The sequence below is a fragment of the Mus caroli genome, chromosome 4 (genome assembly GCF_900094665.2).
Source record: "Mus caroli chromosome 4, CAROLI_EIJ_v1.1, whole genome shotgun sequence".
NCBI classification, from domain to species: domain Eukaryota; kingdom Metazoa; phylum Chordata; class Mammalia; order Rodentia; family Muridae; genus Mus; species Mus caroli.
The window spans coordinates 5643923-5669388 of NC_034573.1; the positions used below are offsets into that span (position 1 = coordinate 5643923).

The 25466-nt window shown below is 41.3% G+C and overlaps 1 protein-coding gene across 15 annotated transcripts in view; it reads right to left on the reverse strand.

Annotated features, from left to right (window-relative positions):
• Asph (aspartate beta-hydroxylase) overlaps nt 1–25466 on the reverse strand; it is a 205420-nt gene that overhangs the window by 39256 nt on the left and 140698 nt on the right. For all 15 annotated transcript variants that reach the window (XM_021161304.2, XM_029476172.1, XM_021161305.2 and 12 more), the window contains 3 exons: nt 21777–21875; nt 18640–18729; nt 12772–12909 (listed from right to left, as the gene is read on the reverse strand). In XM_021161304.2, the coding sequence (XP_021016963.1) occupies nt 12772–12909; nt 18640–18729; nt 21777–21875 (327 nt within the window). The remainder of the gene's footprint in view (nt 1–12771; nt 12910–18639; nt 18730–21776; nt 21876–25466) is intronic.

Below are 25466 nucleotides of genomic sequence, written 5' to 3' on the forward strand. Positions count from 1 at the left end.
CTGTCTTTCTTTCTTTCTTTCTTTCTTTCTTTCTTTCTTTCTTTCTTTCTTTCTTTCTTTCTTTCTTTCTGAAACTAATCCCTGTTTAGTATCTGAGACTTTCTGCTGCCACCACTGTCAGAGGACATCCAACTCCAGCCTTTGACTTTATTTCCCTAGCAATCTGACTCAGGACTGAGACCCATAGCCTCCCAGGACAGCTGCATCTTTCAGCTTCTAGCACTGAGCAGGCCTATTGCTTTCCTCGGCCCTCCAGCCACTTTGAAACTAACCAGGCTCTGGTCTTCTAACCAATCATGTTCTAAGCTTATGCATATTCTTTTGATTGTGTTCCTTTGTAGACTACCATGACTAACCAAGAGCTACAGAGATTTCTATTTATGTCCATAGTAAACCATCAACTTGTTATTTTTCTCTTTTGAGTTCAATACTCTGTCATAGAAATTGATGGCTGGAAGGATCTGTACTGTTGCTCTAGGGGGTAGCATTTCTCCTCAGGAAACACAAAATGACTCTTGGGAGTGGTTATTAAGCCCACAGCCCACAGGCCTGTGGCCAGCAGATTTAGCAACAGAAAGCCACTCTTCTATCCCCTCCTCAACCATTCCTAAGGTATCCATGGAAAGAAAGAGAGTCACACCTTGGCCCAGAGACTATATACTGCGGTGGGCATTAGAGTGATTCCCCCCGAGTTCTCACAAATTGGGGTTCACACAGGCATGCTCAGGTCAGCTCCCACCCATGACAAGTGTCAGAACTGAGTGAATCACAAGATGACACAGGTAAGCCTGGTGCAGACAAAGGTAAACTCAGGTATACACTAAGCACAACCATGTAAGTTTTGATGGAAACATCTTTTAACCACACTAATGACTCTGGGATGTCTCATCTTTGGAATGATATAACAGAGCATTAGGAAGAACCATGGGAAGGGCCTGAGAATATTTTTTAACTATATGTTAAAAAATAAATAAATTATACAAAATTCAAACTTAATTACACTGTGAGTGTGTGTGTGTGCTTAGCTAGTATGGCCCATGGCACTGACTGGGTGGGTGGCTTATGAACAAATTTCTAGCCACTTATGACCCAGATCAAGAAATTGGAAGCTCTGGTGTCTGTCGAAGAGCTGTTTTACTTTGGTGCTTTCCCCTAACAACTCACAAGCATTGCATGGGGAAGACATGAGAGTCGTAAGCGCCCAGCCTAATGAGCCAGTCTCCTCTCAAAAGTCCCACATCTGACTGCCTTCATCATGGGAGTCAGGGACTCAACACAAGGACATGGCAGGGACACAGCGTCCAGACTCCAGCAGAATGTGTCTGTCTGATTGTCTGTCTGTCTGTCTGGGTGGGTGGGTAGGAATGCAAAGTAAGAGGGTAACAGAAATAATATGCATGTTCTCCACAGTTGTCTGAGATGCATTGAATGCCCTTTTAAAAATGATAACAGCAACCTGGACACAGAGTGAGCAACGCCTACACATTTTTCAAACCTTCATTTGAAATTGGATCTCTTTGGTCCTTAATGCATCCATTTGATAAGACCAGAAAGAGAGATTAAGCCATCTGAATATCTGGGCCAGTTTCTAGGAAGTCAGTGCCTTTAGATGGATGTTGCTTCTGGTGGCTACATGGATTTCTAAGTCCAGAGGACTGCCATTCCAGAGCTACATGGCCCATCAATGGCTGCCCACACTTGCCTGTAAAGCTCAGCTGTATCCATCTCTCTCATTATCTACAAACAGACTTCGAATCCAAGTACTTGTGATAGAGTGTGCCAGCTTTACCTCCACCGAGACCCTGGCCTGTCACAGTGGCTTCCTCATCCGCCCCTCTGCCTGATCCACCAACCTGACAGGCCTTTCCAACATCCAATTGTTTTTAAGTCTTTTTCCTTACAGCCCTTCAATCTTGAGCTCTGCGAAGGCTTTTGTATTTTTTTTAAAATTTTTTTTGTTTTAAGCCAGTGGCAAGAACCATGGGTTATATACCTGGGACTCCCCCCCACCTCAAAAATATTGTTCTTTTGAGGACAAACTAAAGCCAAACTCACTTTCACCAGTCTCTTTTCTAACTTTTCTCTTAATGAAAAAGAAGTCTGTGTTTAATACGTAACCATTATGACAGGTCTTATAATGAACACAGTGGTCTCTACCCACTCTTCTCTAACCATAACCCCACTCACAGCTCATTCTTTTAAATGTTTCTCTGCCTGCTTCTATCTAAATAAGATGTGTATATTACTATTCTTGACTATGAACTATAGACACTATCACTCACCTAGGAGGGATGGTTAGCAACTTAAAATTTGATGGCTTTCTCTTTTTCATCTTGGTGATCGCTAACTTCCCAAGTCTATCACACACCTGAGTAAATTCACATTCCGATTTTATAATATTATGACAATGAAGTATCACTCATCCTTGAGTTGTGAGATCACACTGCATTTCTTGCAGAGCTGGTAGACATTCTCTCCCTGTTGGAGACTTAGTTTTCTAACACATGCCTTTATTGTCTTTGGAAAAAAGTTACAACATGATCCCTTGATGGCACAGGTTGAATGTGCCTACACCAAACACCTGAAAACCCAAACCCTTCAAATCCAGGAACTTTATGAGCAGTGACAGTTAGAAAACAACATACCACAAAACCTATTTCATGTGCAAAATTATGCAAAATAGTGTAAAAAGTTACTTTCAGCCTATGGCTAAAAAGTGCATCTGAAACAGAAATGAACTTTGTGCTCTTACCAGCTCATATCCCCAAGACATCTTTACAATAACCCCTAAAAGGCCACTCTGAAACATTTCTATCCTCAGGCATTTTGGGTGCAGAATTCTACATTTCATTAAAAAAAAATCCTCATATAATTTGTTTCTCCTTTTCCAAGGTAATAATAACACAAGCCACCTGTTTGGGGCTTTTCATACCAACTGCTGTCCAGGCTCCGTGACCTTGCTTGACCTGGGCCCACTATTGATCAGTCCATTATTCCCAGACTAGTGCTCTTGAGAGAACATACACCAGTAAAACTACATGTCGAAGACCATCCAGGGTGTGCTTACCCTTGCTCAAAGCTTAGCCTATGTACAATGAGTGCTGCATTAGCCCTGTTTAAAGGCTACTCATCACTGCCTTCTACAGTTTGTCTTCTTCTCCAGCATGATCAGACTCTCACCTTTATCTTGCCATACTCCATCGACAAAGCCTAGGTAGATCAGTGTGTCCAGTATGACAGTTTTTATTTGTGTATTTTGTGAAGATTATGATGTCCACACTCAGATTCATAACTACATCCATCATCCCCACGCTGCAGGCTACCGCTATAAGTTGCTCCTCTTGTAACTCAGAGTTCACGCCATCCGGGCCAACATCCCCCATTCTCTCCACCCTTTAACTCATGTGCCACTCTGTGCCACTGTGCCACTCTTGACTACTACAGCTTTGACTCTGTCAGATTTCACATACATGTAATGTCACCCAGAATTTATCTTTCTAGGTCTGACTTATATCCTTCAGAGCCAGATGTTGTTGCAAATGAAAATGGCTCCTTTTCTAAAGGCCATGTAGCATCTTCTTGGGCATATGTACTATGCTCTTTATCCATGTTCCTGCTGGTGGGTACACAGAGCATTGTCATGGATTGGAATATTATGAATAATGTTAAAATGGATTGGGGTAGGACTTGGGGGAGCTCACAATTTGATATCATTTTCCATAGATATATTATATATATTCTATATTATAGAATTATATATATCTATATTATATGTTATATATGATATTTTATATTTTGATTTACCTGCTTTGTAAAGAATATCTATCTATATCTATATCTATAGATATATATATATATATAAATATACATATGTATATATACATATCCCCAAAAACGTGATTGCTGGACCAAATTATAGCGCTGCTAATTGTTTAGTGAAGAAGTCTCCCACTATTTTGCATAATGGATAATTTATATTCCCACTGTCCATGCCTGGGAGGTCTTTCCTCCACATCCTTATTAATACTTACGTTCTCCTCTTTATAAGGTGCAAAACCATGGTTTCGACTTGTATTTCCTTGGCCATTTTTCACACATCCATTGGTCATTTGTTCATATTCTGTAGAATGCCCTAGCCATTTTAAGTCAGAAATTTGCCTTTGAGGTGCACACGTCCTCATATATTTTAGATATGAAATCTTAATTTTATGTTTACTTTGCAAATATGTTCTCGAATTCTGTAGGTCATCTTTTCACTTTATAGATTGCATCCACATGCAGAAGTTAGATCAACTCCACTGGTCTATTTTTTGCTTTGGGGGGTTTGTGATTTTTAAGTCATTCCACAAAATCGTCGCTAAGACCAATGTCTTTTTATAACTTTAAAAGCATCCCTGCCTTAAGCTGTTTTACTGTTACTCTTGGGCACCTGATGCCTTTTTGACCTCTACCTCCTCCCCCTTCTCTTTCCCCTCCTCCCCCTTCCTCTTTTCCCTCCTCTCCCCTTCTTTGCCCTCCTCCCTATCCTCTTCTCTTCCTTCTCCTCCCTCTCCTTCTGTTTCTCAGATAGACTGCTTACTTTGCACATATGATTCCGCCCCCTATCAGTGTGATTCTGGGTAAGTTACTTAAATTACTTAATCAGTTACCCTAGGTTCCTCATTTTAAATGCTTCCTTCAAAAAGTCTCTGAGAGGGGTATAGGAAGGGGCAATTAATACTAAAGGCCTCTTGAAAAGCCACATGGAAACCTTCTATTCTATCTTCTCATTGGAGCCCCACATGGCCTGTCTTCTGAAGGAGTGCATCTCTGGGTTCTATGGGTTTAAATCCCATGCTCTGAGAAGGGCTCCAGGTAGACTGGGAAAGGGTTCTCCTCAGTGGCTTGCTTTTAATTTACTCACCTTTGCAAAGGTCCTATCTTCAATTATCATCACGTTGTGAGGTGCTATTGGTTGGCACTTCAAGACAAGGATTGGGGAGAGAGAGATGATTCAGCTATCACAGAAGAACATGTCCAAGTAGGGAACATGCTCTAGCTAAGAAAGGGAATAGAAGATGGAAGGTCCTCAATAATTCTCTATCAACAAGAAGATGAGTAAATTCATACAAATAAAAGCAATGGAGAAGGGGGAGAAAGATTATATTTTGCAGTGTGTGCCAATGCACGTTCAGTCCCATGACTGCAGAGGTAGAAGCAGGAAGGTTTCTGAGTTCCAGGCCAGACTAGTGTACATAATGAGATCCCTCTCTAGAAGCAATAAAGAATTATGGTTTTAATCTGCAGAGAAACATAATACAGGAACTCATAGGGCTCAGGATCATCTAAGTGAGATGCTCTGATGATTGCTGACTAGTAGTTTGAAATAAAACCCTGAGATTGCATATAAGCAGTTGAGAATGTTCTAGTGATACCAAGGACCTCAACAAGAACTGGTAGTAAACTAAATGAAGGGATGTGGTCAAAGGAATGTGTAGGCAACAGCATGGAATTAGAATGGACTGACCCCCATAGTGCATAAATACATATATCCAATCTTAGTTAATGTCCTAGGAATAATTCTAGGGTTTATACTAGGAATTACATATCTTCTTTTGGAAATAGTGATCATTTTATCTTATTTCAGGAGTTATCTACCTTTTTAGAGATAAAATCAGTTGTCTTAAACCTTGGCATGGTAATGTGCTAGGCTTTAGAAACAGCAGTAACACGGAGGCATTGCCCCCCTCTTAGTGGGGGTGGGGCACAGCTGAGCAAGTAGAGCAGAGCACAGGCCACACCGAGTAGAGTCTCAGAGCAAATTCTCTGTGCAGTAATTTTAATAAAACCTCTGCAGATCAAAGGAAAAATTTCTTGCTAGCCCTGATGCATTCTGACCAGCTCTGTTTTTCCAAGCTTGAATATAAAGATGAAAGAAAAATAGCTATCATTTCTTATTGTGAAAATAAAACAAGACCAGTCAAATAAGAACAACAGAAGCCATTTATTCTGAGCTTGGAGGGAGTCAGGCTTAGCCTGAAGTGGAACTATTTAGGCAAGGTGGGGGTGGGGTGAGGAGTCAAGGGACAACTGGGAAACATCTGACAAGGAGGGTGTCTGCTAGGGCTAAGTTAGACGTGCCTTCTTGGCTTTTTCTGGTTGTTAGAACTATAGACAAAACCCAGGAAAGGTGTTATTTGTGAATCAGATCTCTGTGATTAGGGCTAATATTACAGATGTCACTCACTGCCAAGTGTTCTAGATTATTGCTGAACATGGGAGTGTGGTCTTCTGCAAGCCTAATTTATACTGAGCTGCTCTCATTGGCTGGTTACTTTAGTGAGGCTGGTTTGCCAGGCAGGCTCTTGTTAGGCCTCAGGATCGCAGCTATACTGGTATGGAGTTTAGTCTTTGGGCCTTTGTATTTGACAGAGGGCTATAGGGACTTCGAGGGTAAATGAGACATCCGAACATATGCATGGGCATATGTACATTCAAGATATTGATCTTTACATATGTATATCAAGCCATAGAGCATGAACTTCTGGCTTAGGCATTTTTAAGCCTAAAATGAAATAGGAACCATAGACAATCATTCTGAAACATAAACGCTGCACTGCGTTCCTCAAATGCACTTTTTCCCCCTCATAAAGCTATTCTCCCCATGTTGACAAATACTGAAAACTCACTTTACTTTGTGAAAGAAATGTTGCCTTTTGGTTTAAAATAACCCAAAGGTGATGCAATCAATATTTTTTTCGTTGCCAGACTTGGTTTAAATATGATGATCTTAAAGGGGCCATTGGAAGCAGCTTTAGCTGAAAAGACTGCCCACTTCGGCCTTGAAGGCAACTGAAGGCAGGATAAAAGGCAGGGAGTTTGCTTTACACTGGGCCACCGCTTACATCTACACATAGGTATGTAAGTCACTCAATAAACATCTACCTAAGCTCATGTCAGCACCCCAAGGATAAAACCTGGAGACCCCAGACCCTTTTTCCGTTCTTCTTCCCAATGCGTGTAGATGAGATCTCTCTGTACCTCATCCTTAGTTGGCTCTTTAGCTGGGGTGTTAGCTGTGGTTGAGCCTAGCCCTCTGTGACTTTTGCAGGTTGGCCTTTTTGGTGTACAGCTCCAGTTAGTCTTAGGACAGAGGGGCATCTAAACTGCACTAGGGACATTCTAGGCCGTGGGTTTCCTTGTTTTATGTTTTGAGTCTCAACCAAACCTTGCAAGAAAGGAGTAGTTATTTTGAATTTAGAGATAAAGCAGTCTTGGCTGAATGCAGTTACTTCTCTGGAGTGCCAAAGACCAAACATTTCTCTGTCTCTAACAGGGGGTCTCCTCCTACAAGGCTCACTTTGTCCTACAAAGCACATGGCTCTCAGTCATTCACCTCATCTTTGTTCTACTGCCATTTTTAGTGAAGATATCACCGTGGTCCAAAAGGTTAGAAGTGTGCCTTAAAACAGTAAGATTACACTCATATGCAAAGCTTAAGGAATTGCTTTTGTTGCTCCTCCACATTGCAGCCTTCACTTATATGTAAAACTGCTAATCCTCTTCATTTGTGCCTTAATTCCACACTAAATCTGACATTCTTTTTTTCCTTCCTAAATCCATTTCCTTTCAAAGCAAGTTCAAGCTCCTTGAGACTGTTCAAATATTTAATCACGGAGAGAGAAATGTGGGAGCCCTAACATAATAATTACTGTGTAATTCCTTGTTCTGCCCAGGTGAGGTCATTCATTCATGATGGAGTACTTTAAAAGAGCAACATCGAATGGAACAGGACTGAGTTTCACTATAATCATTCCTGTGCGCTGGGTCACACCACTGGCACAGTGCTCCTGGGAACAATACAGTGCTCCTGGGAACTGCACAGTGCTCCCGGGAACGGCACAGTGCTCCCGGAAAGGGCACAGTGCTCTCAGGAATGGCACAATGCCCCGGGAACGGCACAGTGCTCTCCTGGGGGTGGCACAGTGCTCCTGGGAATGGCACAGTGTTCCCGGGAATGGCACAGTGCTCTTTGGAACAGCACAGTGCTCCCAGGAACTTCTCCAACTGAGATAAAACCACACTGGGAAGAAAAGCAAACTTCCCCCAAGTGCTGTTTGTTGAAGCTCAGAGAGGAATGCAAGAGGTTTTTTGTTTTTGTTTTTCCTAGTGCTGAATGCAAGGAGGTGTGTGTGTGTGTGTGTGTGTGTGTGTGTGTGTGTGTGTGTGTGTGGTGTGTTGGGGGGGGGGTGACAGAGGGTTATTTTAACCTACAGCTTCAGCTGCTCTTGGCTGCTGGGTTTGGAATGTGCTAATATAACTTCTATTCATGGGTGTTTACATCTAAACTGGCCATGATCAAACTGCTAATCTCAACAAGCTGCTAATCTCAGAGAATGGGGTACAAGTAATGTTTTCTATTTTCAACCTACCAAAGGGATTATTAGTCCATTTTTATATAAATTTTTAAGCTAAATGTCTCTCAGGAATTTGGCACTCTGATATTTCTGAACAATATGCAACAACCTGCCAACTTTAATGGAAATGTATCCCAAATAGAAAATACTGTTGTTAACACTTTCTTTGCTTCTTCCATCTAGGTTTATAAACCCAGTGTCAGAGCTCCTGAATTATATATAGGCTCCACAGTAAGGGTCGACGAGTCAACAAAATGGGGCTGTAACTCAGGGCTGCACTTCCCTTCACTTCATCTCAACCAGCAAGAAAATGTTCCTCTGTCTCTGAGCACTGAGGAGCCTGACTGAAGACAGGCAGTTAAAGGCAAGTCACTCAAAGGACTTAGAGACACTCTAAGAAATTATTTTGGAAGCATTTTGGTCAAATGTGACAGCCACCATATCTGGAAGATTTCTATTTCCAGATATCAATGGCTGGGTGACTCGGGATATGGCAGATCATCTTGATGCTTGTTTGGCGACTGAAGAGTGATGTTATTCCTTAGACTAGTCGTCACTGGCAGCACTTTAAAACTGTTTTCATTTTAAAAGGTCACTCCATTTATGATATTCATATTTCTGCAAGCTAAGGTAGCAAGGTGAAATAGTTTCACATCGAACTGAGCTACGAGACGTCACCCATGCTGAGATTCTATGCTGCTGGACTAACACCCAAGCTCTACATTCCTTCTTTAAAGAAAGAGCTGAGCTTGAAACAGATCAAGTGGTAAACCTCGGAAGGTCAGTTACATGTGATTATGAAATGAGTACTGAACTAGCAAAAGAAGATCATGTGACCTGAGAGCAAAGGTCAACGCTTCTGAAGACCATCATAGGGCTCACGGGAGGACATGGACTTACGTGGATTCAAATCTCAGTTCTGCCACCACTAGAGATGAGAACTTAGGCAAGCGTCTTAACTTCTCTCAGCCTTATGTCATTCATATACGTGTCAGTAATAATCTTTTAGAGCTGCTATAAAAATTAGATTAGAAATATTACATAAAAGTGCTCAGCACATTGATGGTTGGTAGGCAGCATTTAATGGATGTTAATTATTACATTATTATTCCAATAATAGAGGATACTTCAAAATAACTTTATAGTTGCTTTTAGAGATGCTCAGAATCACATAATTATGATTACAACCACCATAGTACTAATAACCAATGTTTATTGAGCATTTCTACTTATGAAATCTTCAGTACCCAAGCAGAGTGAATGCCACGTCCCGCATTCTCTCAGATACAGAATCTTGAAAACTAGGTCTGTGTTGCCTCCAAGACATTCTGTTTGTGGGATTTTGTTATAACATCAGAAATAAACCAAGACCCTGGCTAAAACCATCAAGTTAGAAAGGTATAGGAAACGGGTTTACATGGTACGCAAGTCTTCATAGGGAATGATAACGTTCAGAGGGGTAAGTGTTTTGGTAGTATAGCTTTAGTCAATATTTTCATAGAAGATAAACCCAAAACAGTGAAAATAGCTTTAAAAATTAATGGCAAAAATGAAAGAAAAGAACAGAGAAAAAATATTTGGGTGCAAGTGTATGCCAACAGACAAGGGTATCCAACTCTGTAGGCTACCTTCCTAGATATACCCGGGCTCTGTTAGGGTGCCCATCTCCCCCAGATAAGCCACTCATTTCAGAAGAAGTCCTCTGGATGTATTTATTGGGGATTTGGGACAACTTCACATGTCTTTGCCCTTCACAGTAGCTCAGTCAGACTGGAAGGACAGACCAGTGCTCTGGGTAAAGCTTCTCCTGGAAGCCAGGAAGCTAGCTACTCTGTGTCTCATGCTGCCTTGTCCGGGGAGTGCCCATCTGCCATGTTGTTACCAACAGGAACGGCTCTTCCCAGAAGTCTCTAGTGTTTGTGTGGTGGCCCAATGGTGCTTTTACTCTTCTCAGCTCCAGTCCGAGTGCTGCTGCCAACTATCTCACACTGAGGACAGAGCTGAGCAAGGAGGAAGGGTAGGGGCCAAGAAACCATCTTCCTAACTGCTGCTCTCCCCCCCCCCCTCCCCGAGACATCTGTTCTAATGCCAGGCTTTCAGCTATGGCAATCAACCAGGCTCCCTGATGTTAAAGCAATCTTTGAGTTTTATTTCTGTCACTTGAAATCTCCAGCAGGTCCCCCAACTTTCAGAGTCCGGGACGTGTGAATGATACAGGAGATCTGCAGAGCTCAGTGAGTGCTCGGGGGGGAAGATGGAGTTTGATGAGGAAACAAATGGGAGACAGCACCAAGAGCTGAGGATTCACAGAGATGTTCCTGTGCTCTTCCTGCTCAGGGGTGGGGCCTCTTAAAGCCTCCCGTGGCATGGCCAGACTTTTTTCTGACTGACCAAGTGTTTAAAGCATGAGGAAGGGAAGCTGGCTTTAACACTGGAGAACATGATTATAAGCTATGCAGTTATATGAAATAAGAACAAACCATCAAATAAGGCCTGTCTCCTAAGTACATTGGAAGAGTATTGTAGCTCTTCCTCCTAGGCAGACCAGAGGCATCAATAAAGTCTAGGAGATCTTAAAGACATTTTGTTCCAGGTGTTTTTTCTACAAACATGTGACTAGCAGTCAGATCTCTGAGTTCAAGTTCTACAGAGCAAGCTCCAGGGATAGACAGAGAAACCCTGTCTTGAAAAAACAACAAGAAAAAACAAAGCAAAGCAAAACAAAACAAAACCAGTGATTAATTTAAAACATACATGCAACAGTAAAAGGAAAGGGGCATGGAGCTTCTCCACGCCCATCATCCAGATTCTAGAATTAGCAATATTTGTCACCCTGTCTGTTTCCTCCTACAAAAGATCCATAGTTATTGGAAAACCAGAAAGTACCATCATCTACAAACTGATGAAGGCCATCTGACCAATGACACACATCTTTCCCATTTGAAATGTAAAACAAATTGTTAGTAAATCAACAACCCAGTCCCATTTTATTAATGAGCCTAAGAACACATTTACTTTAAGCAAACATAAGCTCGCCAATTGCTAACAAAATCACACAGAATCTTTGCATTTAGATTCAATCTCCTGATGTAAAACATTCCCGTGTTTTATAGCTCTTAAGTTGTTAGAAGAACTTTGCTTCTGTTTTCCAGTTGTTATCGTTTATAAAATATTTATAACTGCTTTCTTGTTCTGTAGCCTCAAATCTAAAAGTTCTCAAAATTCAGTCCAGCAATACCTGAGATGCTGAACCCGTCAGGAATTTGAAAGGCCCAAACGATTTTGTAGATAATACAGAGGAACATGTACCTTTTTGCATGTTCACTTGGGCTCAGGCACATAGAGGAATTTCCAAGGGTTGTGTGATCTCTAACAACACCACTCTAGAAAATGTCATAATTTCAATCTCATTACATTTTCTATTTTGATTCTATATGAAAATGATTCTACATCTAAATGAAGATCATTCCATATGAAAATATAATCATTTGTATTGCCATATAATGAGGTTACTTTTAAAGAATTAATACATAGACCTGAAATATTTCAATTTTGCCTTGTGATTATTCTATAGAAAGGAATAGCCCCACTTCCCACCCAAAGAAAAATCCCCACAAAGCTCAACAATTTTTAAGAATACAAAGGGTACCAAGACTGAGAAGTCTGAGAACTGTTAATCCACACAAAGTTCCTTCCTTGTCATCTAATATCCCAAGGGCTATTTTTTGTCAAAACTCTGAGTTAGAGTCACTTGGAAAGAGGAATCCATAATTGAAGATTTGCGCCCATGAGCAGATTGATGGGTGACATTATTATTATTATTATCTTTGATTAATGATTTATGAAGGGGATCTAGCTGACTATGGACAGTGCCACCCTGGACAGGCAGTCCGAGAATGAGGAGCAGTGCAGCCAGCAGCACTGCTCTGTGGTCTCTGCTTTAGTTTCTGCCTCCAGGTTCCCGCCTTGAGCTCCTGCCCTGGCTTCCCTTGTTGATGGACTACAACCTATAAGTTGAAATAACTCTTTCCTCCCCAAGTTGTTTTTTGGTCAGTGTTTTATCACAGCCAACAAAGGCAAAATAGGCAGACATTGGTACCAGAAACGGGCTATTGCTGTGATGAAGATGACTGTGCTGTATTGGGAAGGACAGTGGCAGGATTTTGGAGTTTAAGGTTAGGAAAGGTCTGTGAGTGCTCAGAACATAATGAGCTAGCATTGGAAAGACAGAAATGGACAGATGAGGGTAGCAAGGGTCAGAAGGCTTCAGTTAGAAGATTTTCTTACTAGAAATAAAATACCTTTTCTCTTAACATTCCTTCCTCACCTGTGGTTTCAGTAGGTTGGATGGGTTGCTGTGGAAGTTAACACTCACCTTCACTAGCTCTGTGTAGCCAGTCTCCCTGGGTGTCCACCACGGCTGAGCCTTCAGACCATTCACATTGTAGAGGGAACGCTGCCAGACAGAGGCAAAATGTCCTCTCTTGTGCCCAAGTTCATACCACTTATATGCCTGAAAGAATAGAAAGGCTGCTTCATATTGCTCTTTTCCAGAAAACATTTTTGTTTCAAAATTGAAGGACATCACATAAGCTAGTACAGATGTTCCTTGAGATGTAGCCTGGCCACCATGCAGACCCATTGTAAATATTCTACAGTGAAAATCTACTTCCCCTAAGGCACAGCACATCTGTCTTCAGCATCAGCGCTCTTGCAGAGGGCCCTCTGGTTCCCCCTGTGATGTATGTCTGACAGGGCCACAGATCAGCATCACTGCCCAGCAGCACAGAGCTCAAAAGTCAAAATTTGAAGTGTCATTTCTATTGAATGCAGACTGAGTTCACACCCTACAGATCTGAAAAGCCTCAAACAACTATGACCTTTGTTAATTCAGCGACTAACTGTACCTTGAGATAATTAAATCAAGATCTTCCCTGATGATAGCTGGTGAAACTTCTGGTTTTTAACTGAGCTTCTGTAAGCTGTTGGGATAAGTGAATGCTAGTATTTATCTTCACTCTCAGGCCACCAGCTCTGTGGTTCTGGTGAAAGAAAATTAAAATTCAAGGCCCATGACTCATACAGCTTGCAAGTTAGGAGGGCTTTTTGGGCCCAGAGCAAAGAACAAAGGCTATAAAGTCATCCCAGGAACCAACTAGCCATAAAGATAGGGAAGACATACAAGAATGTCCGGACTGGACTGGCGCCTCCCTATCTCCTGCCCTTCTGACATGGGTTAAATGTTAACCAGATGCTCTGCTGTTATCTTGATCTGCACGTACAGTTTGCTGATGTTTAAACTGTCCAATTGTGTGAAGCCATGCCAATTCTTCCCCTACCCCCACTCTTTTCCTATATAAACCCCTAACTTTTGAGCCTCGTGGTCGACACCTCTGTCTCCTGTGTGAGATACATGTCAGCCCGGAGCTCCATCATTAAACTACCTCGTATGTTTGCATCAAGATGGTCTCTCATGATTCTTTGGGTGCATGCTATCTCATGCATGACTCGGGTGGGGGTATCCCCATGGAGGTCTTTCTCTGGACCCATGCCTCACCTAGTTTGGTTTCCACACATCTAAGCCAGTTTAAAACGTAATTTGTTGTGTATACACACAGTGTTAGACACCAAAGGAGGTCATGCTTGTACTTAGCTTTCATTTTGTGAGTTCCATGTTTATATTTTCTCTAAAAGGAGTGGATTGTGATTTAAACAATTTCAAATACATTCACTATTTACTGAAACAGGCTGCAAAAACCAACCAAGAGTAAATTTATTTTCCTAGTAACTTTCTTTGATTTTCCACGATGACAGAACAGATAAAAAGGAAATATTATTCTGAGCTGGCAATAAATAGCATGGCAGTTACAGCTATGATATACATTGTACAGTATAGCAGGCTTTTTAACAGAAAACTTTTGTTCATGGAGTGTGTACATTTTCTGCAATAAGGGACAACACTCATGGCTTCACGTTGGCTCTCATAATACGACTGGCATTAAGACTAGCTTTTTGGGGGGATGGGGGGCTATCTTCCATATGGCTGGTCCAAACGAGGATACACCATATGCCCATAGGTGGCCCTGCTCTCATGCTGCCTGCCCTACATGCCCATTGTCTTTGGAGAGAAGAGTTTTTTAGTAGCACACTGAGTGTCATCTCTTCCACTGCTAGGTCTAATCTACCAATTGCTCTTTTGAGAACTGATTTTGAAAAACTGTGCAGCCCTCCCCATGTCATATACAGTGTCTCCTTCTATAGGTCAGGGTAACCTCCAACGTGCAATCCTCCTGCCTTGGCTTCCTGTCTGGGGAGATTATAGGCATGTGCTATCACACCTGATTGAATGAATATGTCTTGATCAATAAAGAGAATTTCATGTTAACTTAAATACTTTCTTTGTAAAACTCCAGATATAATAATTTAAACATAGAAAATACCAGCTTCTTTAAATTTTATTATGAAAAACACTTGGCAGTAAATAAACTCATAGCTTAATGTATGAAATTATTAACCTTTGAAAGTGTTTAACAATCATGCTGCAAATTTTTCTTGCTCAGGACAGTAAAGGGTGTGTAGATGGCCCTCTTATTTTCCACAGCACTCCACAATTGGCCTTTGACATAAATGACCTCACCAGAGCTTTCTAGCAGCCCGGATCTCTCCCTTCTGTAAACTGCTGAAAATGAGAGTTATAATGCCTCCATTCTTGGAACTAGAATTCAAGGCCCCTCAAAACCAGCTACACACTCTTTCTCTTTTTGTAATATTTCTTGAAACCATTAAAAAATTCTTAATTATCTTTCTCATTAAAATCTCAAACAGCATACATACTAATACTTCTTATATATTTTCCTTGAAAAACATGTAAGTTGGGTCCAGAGTTTTTTTAAAGCGCAGAAAGTTAAAATGGCCAACTGATGTCAGGGGGAAAAAAAGAAAGAAAGAAAAAGAAAAGAAAAAAGACCCATCTTTGAAATAATTTGATCATTATGGTGTTAGCCAATTTGAATTTAAGACTTTATTTCCTGAACCTTCTGCTATTTAGCTGAACACCATTAATTATAACATATGATTCTTTTTGTCTTTTTAAAGTCTGGTAGTTCATTAATTTTTGAATCATTAGTAATTCATTGGAAAGACTAGCCATATTGACGGAATAGTGTGTAAAATAGTAATTATAGGACAACCCAACCAGCAGGCAGTGTAGCTCCTGCTGCAGCCTCCAGGGTCTTACATCTGGGCTGTGCGTTGCTGCGTGCTGGGGCGAGGTGGGTTCTTAGGGTACCTGGTCACAGTCTGTGCAGCCTGGTCACAGTTCTGTGCCTGTGTGGACTGAGGCGCAGTAAGCACCATGCACTCAACAACAGCCTTGAATTGGCACTCACCCCGTCATGTTAATCAGAAATAAAATCCTCACAGTGATAGATAAGGAACGTAAAAATCGCTTCTATTGGTACAATATAGAATAGATTCAACAAATTAGGCTAGATTATTTTTTAAAACCACACACATAAAATGACAACAAAAATTTCTAAAAAAAAATTCTGTCAAATAAGAAACTTGTGAATGTGATGTATACTCTTTTTTAATTTTTTTTTTTCCTTTTGAGACAGGGCCATGAAGCCCAGGTGGGTCTCAGACTTGCTGTGTAGCTGAAGATGACCTTGAATTTCTGATCCTCCTGCCTTTCCTTTCAGAGCGATAGTACTATGGGATGTTCTACCACACCCACATCATGTGGAACTGGGGACAGGGACACTAGGCAGGTAATCGAGGAACTGTGCTACATCCTAGTCTTCTTAAATGTATTTTACATCAATGCCATTTCTATTTTTGTCAAATTATTGCTATGTGTCCTTTATGCAGATACACAAAGTCACCGACAGACACTGACATACACACACACACACACACACACACACACACACACACAGAGGCACACAATGAAAGCTTCTAATTCTGAAATCTGTGTGATAGATCTGTCCTGAGAGGCGCAGCTTGGGCTGGCCTGTGTGGAGTGTTGGGACATTGTGGCTGGAACATTTTGGGTCTAACACTGGGTTACAAGTTACCTGTGTTGAACTATAAATGACATTGCATAGAAATGGGGCTTTGTTTTATTTCGAATCACAGATGTTTTGAGAATAAGGTGGCTGGACAGAAAGTGTAACTAACGTAAGAAACAACAGTGGGGTGCTTACAAGTTACTGAGGTGGCTGATGAGAAACTGGAATTAACATGCCCTGAAGAAAGGGGGGCTACTAATGAGCCCAGGAATTCTGATCCTTGGAACTTGCCCTCAGGAAGGGAGGAAAAGAGGGAGGAGCTAAGGTTGACCCCAATTTTGATTCAGGAGTTGGCAATAAAGGAACCCAAGACCATCTCAAAGAAAAATGGCGGAGAGGAGAAGGGAGCTTGCTGTGCGAGCATGTATGCAGTGCCCTTGGACTGGCTGGAGATGTGTGAACATGCCTGTGGAGAGTGAGACCAGAGCTGAAGACAATGTGGACTCGTTATGGAGCCTCTGAAGCTTGGCTGCTCGGGGGCTGCCATGGGTTGTCTTCCTCTTTCTCCTCCATACTACCAGAAATAGTCACAGAGATCCATTTTCTCAGCAGCCTTTGTGGCAGAGGCTGTGCGTTTGCCTCCCAGTTGTGTGCGTCCTCTCTCAGACCAGCAATGAGCTCCGCAGAGGGCGGCTGCTTCCCAGTGGGTAAGCTCTGACGCAGACTCCACACTTAGTATTGGGTTACACTAACATGGGGCATCTATGGGCTTGATTCTGTTCTGTGTAAGCATGAATCCTTATGAACTTTCCAAATTCAGGAACTGTGCCGTTCTTTGCATATTAATGATAATTATGCTGGTATAACAGCCCCTTAGGCTTAAACACCAGGCTCATAAAAAGTGTTCAGTAGTGAATTCATTGTCCTTGAAGTAAGAGCTGTTTTCATCTAAGATATGAGATAAAGTAGATTTCTTTTATCTGTCTTTGCCCTGTACCATGGTATGTTCAAAGACAAATTAATTAGTGACAATTATATTTACAGAAATTGATTACAGACTTTTCCCTAGTGTTGGCTACTGTGGCAGACATCTTCTTGCCCTCCTCATCCAAAGGAGGGTTCTTTTTACAGCAGGAAGGTACAGAATAATGACTATCGCCAGCAACGCCTCCCCTCCTCTTCACTTCTGGTGTCGTTCTATTTTAGTCAGATGATTGGTAGGTTAAAGGGGGAAGCTACACACGAATAGAAAGGTAGAAAGAAAACAGTGTCGATCATCCAAAGCTCTGCCACTCTGAATAACTCGTTCTTGCAGGAGACTGTGCAGTCACACTGCTTCTCTGAGCTCCTAGCCGCCGCCCAGAGGGTCTTATATTCTTATGGAATTTGGAAATTTGAAGCTGCATTGTCCTTAGATGTCACATATGAAGGGCAGTGGTTACAAAGGGTCACTGTTGTATTGGTGTTTTTATCTGCAGACTCTGAAGACAGCTGAGGAAGAATTTCTACAGTGGTATAGGGTGGAAGAGGTAGGACTTGTTTATCGCCATGCAAATCACGGGGGTCATAAAAGGGCTAGAAATTTGTGGTACACGATCTCACAACTGATGTCATGTTTACACAAGCTGACAATTGTACACAGGAAAAAGGTAATGATCAGGAAGAAAATTCACTTGTTTCAGTTACTGCTTCCATGCATGTGTGCATGCATGTTTGATTTGGTACCTGTCCCTGCCCTAGCTATAAATGTTCAGCTTAAATTGAAAATGAAAAGTACACAGTTAAACGTTAAGACCACTATGCTAAGGATTAGTCAAATAGTTGGTTCTAAAAATGACTACTGCAGAAATTCCAAAGTAAAACATTAAATATGTAAATGTTTTTAAAAATTAAATCAATTTTAGAGAACTCTGTATTTCTTGATTTCAACTATACTTTTCAAAGGCAATTATCTTTTTCTATACACATAGATACACTCACTCAGATGCACACACAGACACACACACAAACACAGATACACACAAATACACACACACACCCCAAAAGAGGCACTTTTCAGATTACACATCTGAAAAAAATAAACTGTAAAATCCAAATTCCAAAGATCTTGTAAGAACATTGGCTTCATAAGTTATGCTAAGAACGTTTGTAGAGTTCTGATTCCTAGCAGTAAAAGTCCCCACCCCCTAGTTGATCATCTATTGGAATAAAGTCACAAACCCAGTCAGTCGTACCTCTTTGTTCCCGACCCTCTGCATGGCATCCCCCAAGTGGAAGTAAAACCGGCCATCATCCGTGCCAGGGTCCCCAGATTCGATTCCTTCCTGGAAAAGGACAGTGTTACCATCTGTGAAGGGTGATATTTGGGGGTCTCATTCCTTGACTTCTGTAGATTTTCCTTATTTATGAACAAAAATATCTCATAGGAAAACATAAGACCTTGAAAATTTTGTCTCATTATTAAAAGTAGATGATGAGTTTGATCCACATTTTACATGTAAACATAAAATGAGATAATCTAAATTTAATGACAAGGTTATCATTAACCAATAGTGGACTAGCCCATGAATTAGCAAGCACGCTATACTTTCACAGTGGGAGCTATCATATTCCAGTGCTGCAGATGGTTTCCCTGGCTGGGTATTTTCACATTGATTTTGCTCTCCAAGTCTGACCATATGCCACCTACAGTCTTTTATTCCTGAACCCAAACACTGTTTTGCTTGTATTTCAAGGGATGACAGTGTGAGTGTACGTGACAGTCCTTTCTACCCTAAACAAATGTGCCACAGGCAGCTAATGAAACTTCTTACTAACATTTACAGGATTCAAGCCAACACCAACTGGAATCTTGACACAGGTAATGTTTACTGAACAGCTTCTATTATGAATTTCTCTGTTCTTCCCTCTCTCCATAAAAGCACTGAAAATGAGATTTTTATTATAAAACGGGAAGAGAAAATACTGAGACTGAATATGGAAAAGAAAAAAAAAGACAAAAATGTGAAATAGTTTAATGGCAAGGACTTCTTTTCATAAACGACATCTTTGAGGCTGCCCCAGGAAAGGCTGGCAAGATGGCTCAGTGGGTGAGGGCACTTGCTGCCAAGCTTGATGACCTGATTTTCATCTCCAGGTCCCAAATATTGCAAAGAGAGAGCCAGGTCCTATAAGTCATCCTCTGACCTCTATGTACATGATGTGGATGCACATACACATGAGTCACATACCCATGGTTATATATATACGTATATGTGTATATATACATATATGTGTGTGTGTGTGTGTGTGTATGTGTGTATAGATATCTATTTTATCTCACAAATGACATTTCTTCTGAGAGAAGATAATGACCATATATGTTTTCTATTCTTTCATATATATACATATCTGTGAACATTACATATTATATATAATATTTCATATATAATATTATATCATTACTATTAATTATTTAATTAATATGATATTAATAAAATCATTAATATTGCAATAGCATTAATATTAATAGTATAATGTTGTACTTTATGATATTATATATACTATATCATTAAAATTGTATATTTAATTAACATTAATTAGTATTATTAATATTGTCATATTATTAGTATTAATAAAACAATATTGTATTATATTTACATATTATAATATTAAGATTAATAATATAGTGTTGTATGTATAAAATGCAATATATAACATATCATGTTCATATATATATATATATATATATATGAAAGAATAGAAAACATATATGATCATTATCTTCTCTCAGAAGAACTGCTATTTGTACAGTCTTGGAAAATAGCCTCTAACATAACAGACTGACAGCCGGGTGTGGTGTCTCACGCCTTTAATCCCAGCACTTGGGAGGCAGAGGCAAGTGGATTTCTGAGTTCGAGGCCAGCCTGGTCTACAAAGTGAGTTCCAGGACAGCCAGGGCTATACAGAGAAACCCTGTCTCGAAAAACCAAAAAAACCAACAACAACAAAACAAAAAACAAAAAAAAACAAAACAAACAAACAAAAAAACCAACCCAAACAAACAAACAAAAACAGACTGACTGGTGTAGAGCATCCTTGTTTGTTAAATGTCTGCCCTAGCTCTTGCTTGCTCGCCCACTGTTGTACCTAGAAGAATACTATCAGGCCTCCAGAATTGAAGACGATGTGAGCACACTTTAAGCCAGACCAATGCACATGCCCACACAGCCCTGGTAAAATGGAAAGGTCTGCAGTGTCTGATGACAGGCAGGGCAGATGGGAATATAAGCCATCTAGAGGGGCATCATGCTCAACGCTATGCCCCAGGGTTGTGGGCCAGATAGGAAGCTAGAAGTGTGCCTGACCACATACAGTGTGGGAATTCTTAAGACAGGCAGCAATGGCAACAAAAAGCTCTGTTTGAAGAAGTCACAGAAGCCAGCCATACTGCTATCATAAAGGGGGTTCAAAACTCTCATGCATACATGAGCTATGTATACAGCAGCTCTCCTTTACAGTGGGTCAAACTCTTAGCCATCATATTGTTACTACTCAAACAAAAACAAACTAAACTTAAAATAAACTTTAATTCCCTTCCTCAGTTACAGTAGCCATGGTTTAGATAATCAGTGTGTGAACAATAAATATAAGTGATCTTTCTTTCTTTTCTCTTTGCTTCCTCTCTCTCTCTCTCTCTCTCTCTCTCTCTCTCTCTCTCTCTCTCTCTCTCTCTCTCTTTCTCTTTCTCTCTCTCTTTCTGGTGAACTATCCACACTGCTGTTTAATATGGTAGAAAATGCAATAATATATTTTAAGATTTTGAGTCATTAGCCCTAAGGTGTTTTTCAAATACTGTCTCCTCATGTTATTGTAGGCTGAAGTGTCTCCTGCATGCCTCTGTGCTTCGGTCTCCAGCATGAGGTACTGTTTTGGGAGTTTGTAGAACATTGCTTGCAGAACTCTGTCACCCGGGGTGGGCCTTGATGGTTACTCTGCTCTACCCCCCACTCATGGTCTTTCATTAGTGCTCATAGACCAGAATTGAACAATCTACTGTCAAATGTTCCTGCCACTTCTAGCTCTGCTGTGCCATCCCCACAATGAAACACAGCACCTCCCAGAAACTAAGAGCCCAAACCAACCTTTCCTTACACAGTTTCTGTTGAGAATTTTGGCAACCATGATACCAAAGTAGCTCATGCAGTTGGTGTCTCTCCATGACATTCAGTCAGGTGGAGGTATGAACTGCCTGAGATGCATGCACTCCTAGGCTAGGAAGACTCAGTGATTCATGCCAATCAGTTAGACGCCATAACTGAAAGCCACAACCAAAGGAGACCTCAAAGGACTCCAGGAAGAGAGTATATGGGAAGGAGACCATGGCAGCTACCTTTAAGTAGGGAATGCTCTCAGATATCTTGTTCTGTGCCTTCAGGATGAAGCCGTAATGCACTTTAGCGAAGCCATCATTTGGTGTCACATTTAGCACCTGTATTCAAAGAAAGCAAAGAGTGACTGCGCTAGAGAAGAGACTGTAGAAGTGACTGTCAAAACAAATCCTAGTTAGTTCTGCCATACTCGGGATGGATCAGGATGTTACAGCTTCAAACACTGTAGGAGCATCTTGTCTCACCGCTATCATTAAACGAAACAAACCCATGGCCGACCAACTCAAGATGCCCTTCACACTTGCTTCCTGAGTACAGCTGTGAATGAGAATGTAGTTATTGCTGGAGCATGGCTGTGACCACATACTGACCACTGATAGACTTCAAGGTTGTTTAGGCATTAGAGAAAACCACTCTGAATTTCTTTGTGCTTCAAGACGACCCTGAAGGGCTATCTCACATTGCTTTACGTACATGCTTCAACATATTAGGATCTTCTCATGCACTAAAACATTCATCCATGGTCACTAAAGTTAGTGGCAGAGTGGGACATGAAAACATTCTTGAGTTAACTGTTACAGATGCATGGTGACCATAAAGATAACTCTAAGAGCATTACGGGGACATTGCCATCACCATGGAAAGGACATCTATCATAGTACAGATCCTATTCACCTATCACTGCAGAGGACACAGCACTGCTCCCCAGGCTACCATATTGAATGATAAAGAAGTACCTGGCAGCTAAGCAAACAGCGGCCTGCTTTTTTCCATAGGTATTTAAGTGAGAACTACCAGAGGAAGTGTTCCAGGCTGATGTGTCAAGCCCTGGGGAGTCTTAAATGGTCAGAACCTGAGTATTGGCCTAGTGAGCTACCAGATGCTAATTCTTTAACTCTGTGTTGGGGCTGAATGCAGAATGGCTAGGGACCCGAGAATATAACTTATGTCCTACTTGAGTAAGTTTTTGGAAATCTGAGATTATTTCAAAATAACAAGCTTTTAAAAATTATGAATGAAAATAAGTTCCTGGGAGTGCAATGATTTTAAGTGCTGAATATAAAGTTGGTGAAAATAATCCTACTCTATGTGATAAAAACCCAGGTGGCTACTTCATATAAGCTGGTCCATTGTTTATCACTGCATGCATTTATTATGAATTAAACATGAATTATGCAAAATCAGCCCTAAATTAAATATGAACAGTGAGAAATCAACACAAAAGCATTAGACTAGTGAAGCTGCTTAGGAAATGGATTTCTTGAACAAAGAAGAAGATGGAGAAGGTGTGAGTGGTACTTTCAGGGAGAAGATGCCTGAGTGCCTCTGCTCTCTATCCCTGACCCAATTAGGGAAAGTGAAGTCACAGCTACCAAGGGCGCTTTACAGAGGAAGAACAAGCTATCTAGCAAGAAGTTACCATGACTGCATTGGACTTAGTGCCTATTTAAGGTCTATTTAGAAGGGTACCACTCAGCATGCTACCCACTACTGCACTGGACCAAACTCCTCTTTCACTCCCTCTTGCATAACCCCTCAGTGGCTGATACTCCCCTGCTATTCATTTTCCATATGGGACTCCCAGGCAAACCATTTAAATTGGGGGTCAGACCTGATCCTTCCTCAAGTTTGTTTTTACTCAGTATTAACGATTACATTCAAGGAACCACTTCTGTAGCCTCCACCTATCCAGCTCTGCTCTTGCCCCTCCCAGTCATCCCTTTGAGGCACATTGGACTCCTTGCTATTTATAGCAAACCAAAGGCACCTTTTCTACAAAATGTCATCCTCACAATACTCCTTTGGCTCACTCTTTCCTAGGGCATCCAAGTAGGTCATCTCTTTCCTTGTGGGAGAAGGATTGTGTGCACACTATTCCAGTGCATTCCTTCCCTGTTTATCTCCCAATCTGAAAACCAACGCCACCCCCAGCGCTAAGTGCCCTCTCCAAGATATCTATCCAGACTGTGTTTCACAGGACCTATCACCATCTGACCCGTTTGGATGTTTTGTTCCTTTGTAACAGGTAAGCTCTACAGGGACTTTGCTTCACTCAGATCTCATCCCTTGAGATGAGCCTGGTGATGGGGAAGTCTCAGTAAATTGTGATAAAGGCATGGACTGGTGCATGCTGGGCTCTCCTTCCTAGAAGAATCTCTGTAAGCTTGGGCTCTGTTTCTTCAGCTGACAGGCCCTAAACCAGACCTTGGGCTGAGAACGGACCTCCAGGACTGAGGAGAATCAGTGTTGATCATGGTTCTGCCTGAGCTGCTACAAACAAGTCATTATAATTACTACACTTCACTGATGATACCCCTGCCTACTGCAGTCACACAGACATCATCTCAAGTAGCTATCAAATGTAAGCATTTTCTAGGATTTCAAAACCCATCAAATTCCTCTAGGTCCCAGATATGAAACAGGAATGAGATATTCTTCTCTCTCAAAGGGCTCTCAATCTAGTACAGGAGATGCATGTTCAGTAGACACTGATGTCACAAGAGCTTCCAGAAACAAGCAGAGGCATGTTTGTCCCAGGGGAGGAACACCCAACACACTCATGATGAGTGTGATTAGAAGAAAGGTCCTAGAGACATCTGGGAGGGTGGAGATCACCAGTGAAAGGAAAAGCAGGGACCAACGGGGCAAAGACACTCAAGGCAAAAGAGAATAAGAAAACATAAAAAGGCATGTGGGGCGAGGGATGCAAAGATACCTCAGTGGTTAAGAACATTTGCTGATTAATCATGACAGCCAGAGTTCAGGTCCTAGTGTCCATGTAACAAGCTGGGTATGGTGCTCTGAATAAGAAATGCCCACAAAGGCTCACCTGTTTGCATAATTCATCCCGTTGTGGCTATCAATCCTTCAGCAAGATGTCAAGCCTATAGAGGAAGTATATTTCTGAGGAGAGGGTTTGAGGGTTTACAGCCTTGTCTCAATTCCTATTCTCATTCTGCTTCCTATGTGTAGATGAAATCATGACAAGACAGCTTCTTGCCACAGTGCTTTCTTAGACCACAGCATGCTATCACATCATGATGGACTCTCCATCTGGAACTGCAAGCTAAACTACATGAACTTTGGGGCTCTCTCATTCATTCCACCGCAGCCAACGTGCTACTTAAGTTGTTTTTATTGTGGTATTTTATCACAGCCAAGAGAAAAATAACAAATACACTGGAAATCTCTAAAATGTCTATAGGTAACTCCGGCCTTGGGGGATACAATATCTTCTTCTGGCCTCCACAACACTGGCAACCCCCTCAACCCCCCCCCTATTCATACAAACACACATGTACACACACACATAGGAAAAGGGAATGCTGTGAAATACAAACAAGACAATAGGTAAAGAAATTGGAGAAGAGGACAGGCGCTATCACAAAACAATTCTGTTTAAGGACACAAGAAGAAATTGCAACCACTTCTGCTCTGAAATATACTAAGACGAGATTCATAGTGCCATGGTCATTTGCAGGTGGACAGTCAGCAATCATGTCTGGTACATAGGATTAGAAGGATGGGCAGGGCTCAGGCGCTAGAGTGGCTGACAGTGCTGTCCCCACTGGTTTCTTTAAATTTAGGCACCACACTTTTGAAATTTTTTGATACATGTGCAGCAAGTTTACAGGATTAATAAACCCACACATGAAGATACACATTGGTTTACAGGAAACCAGGACTGAGAG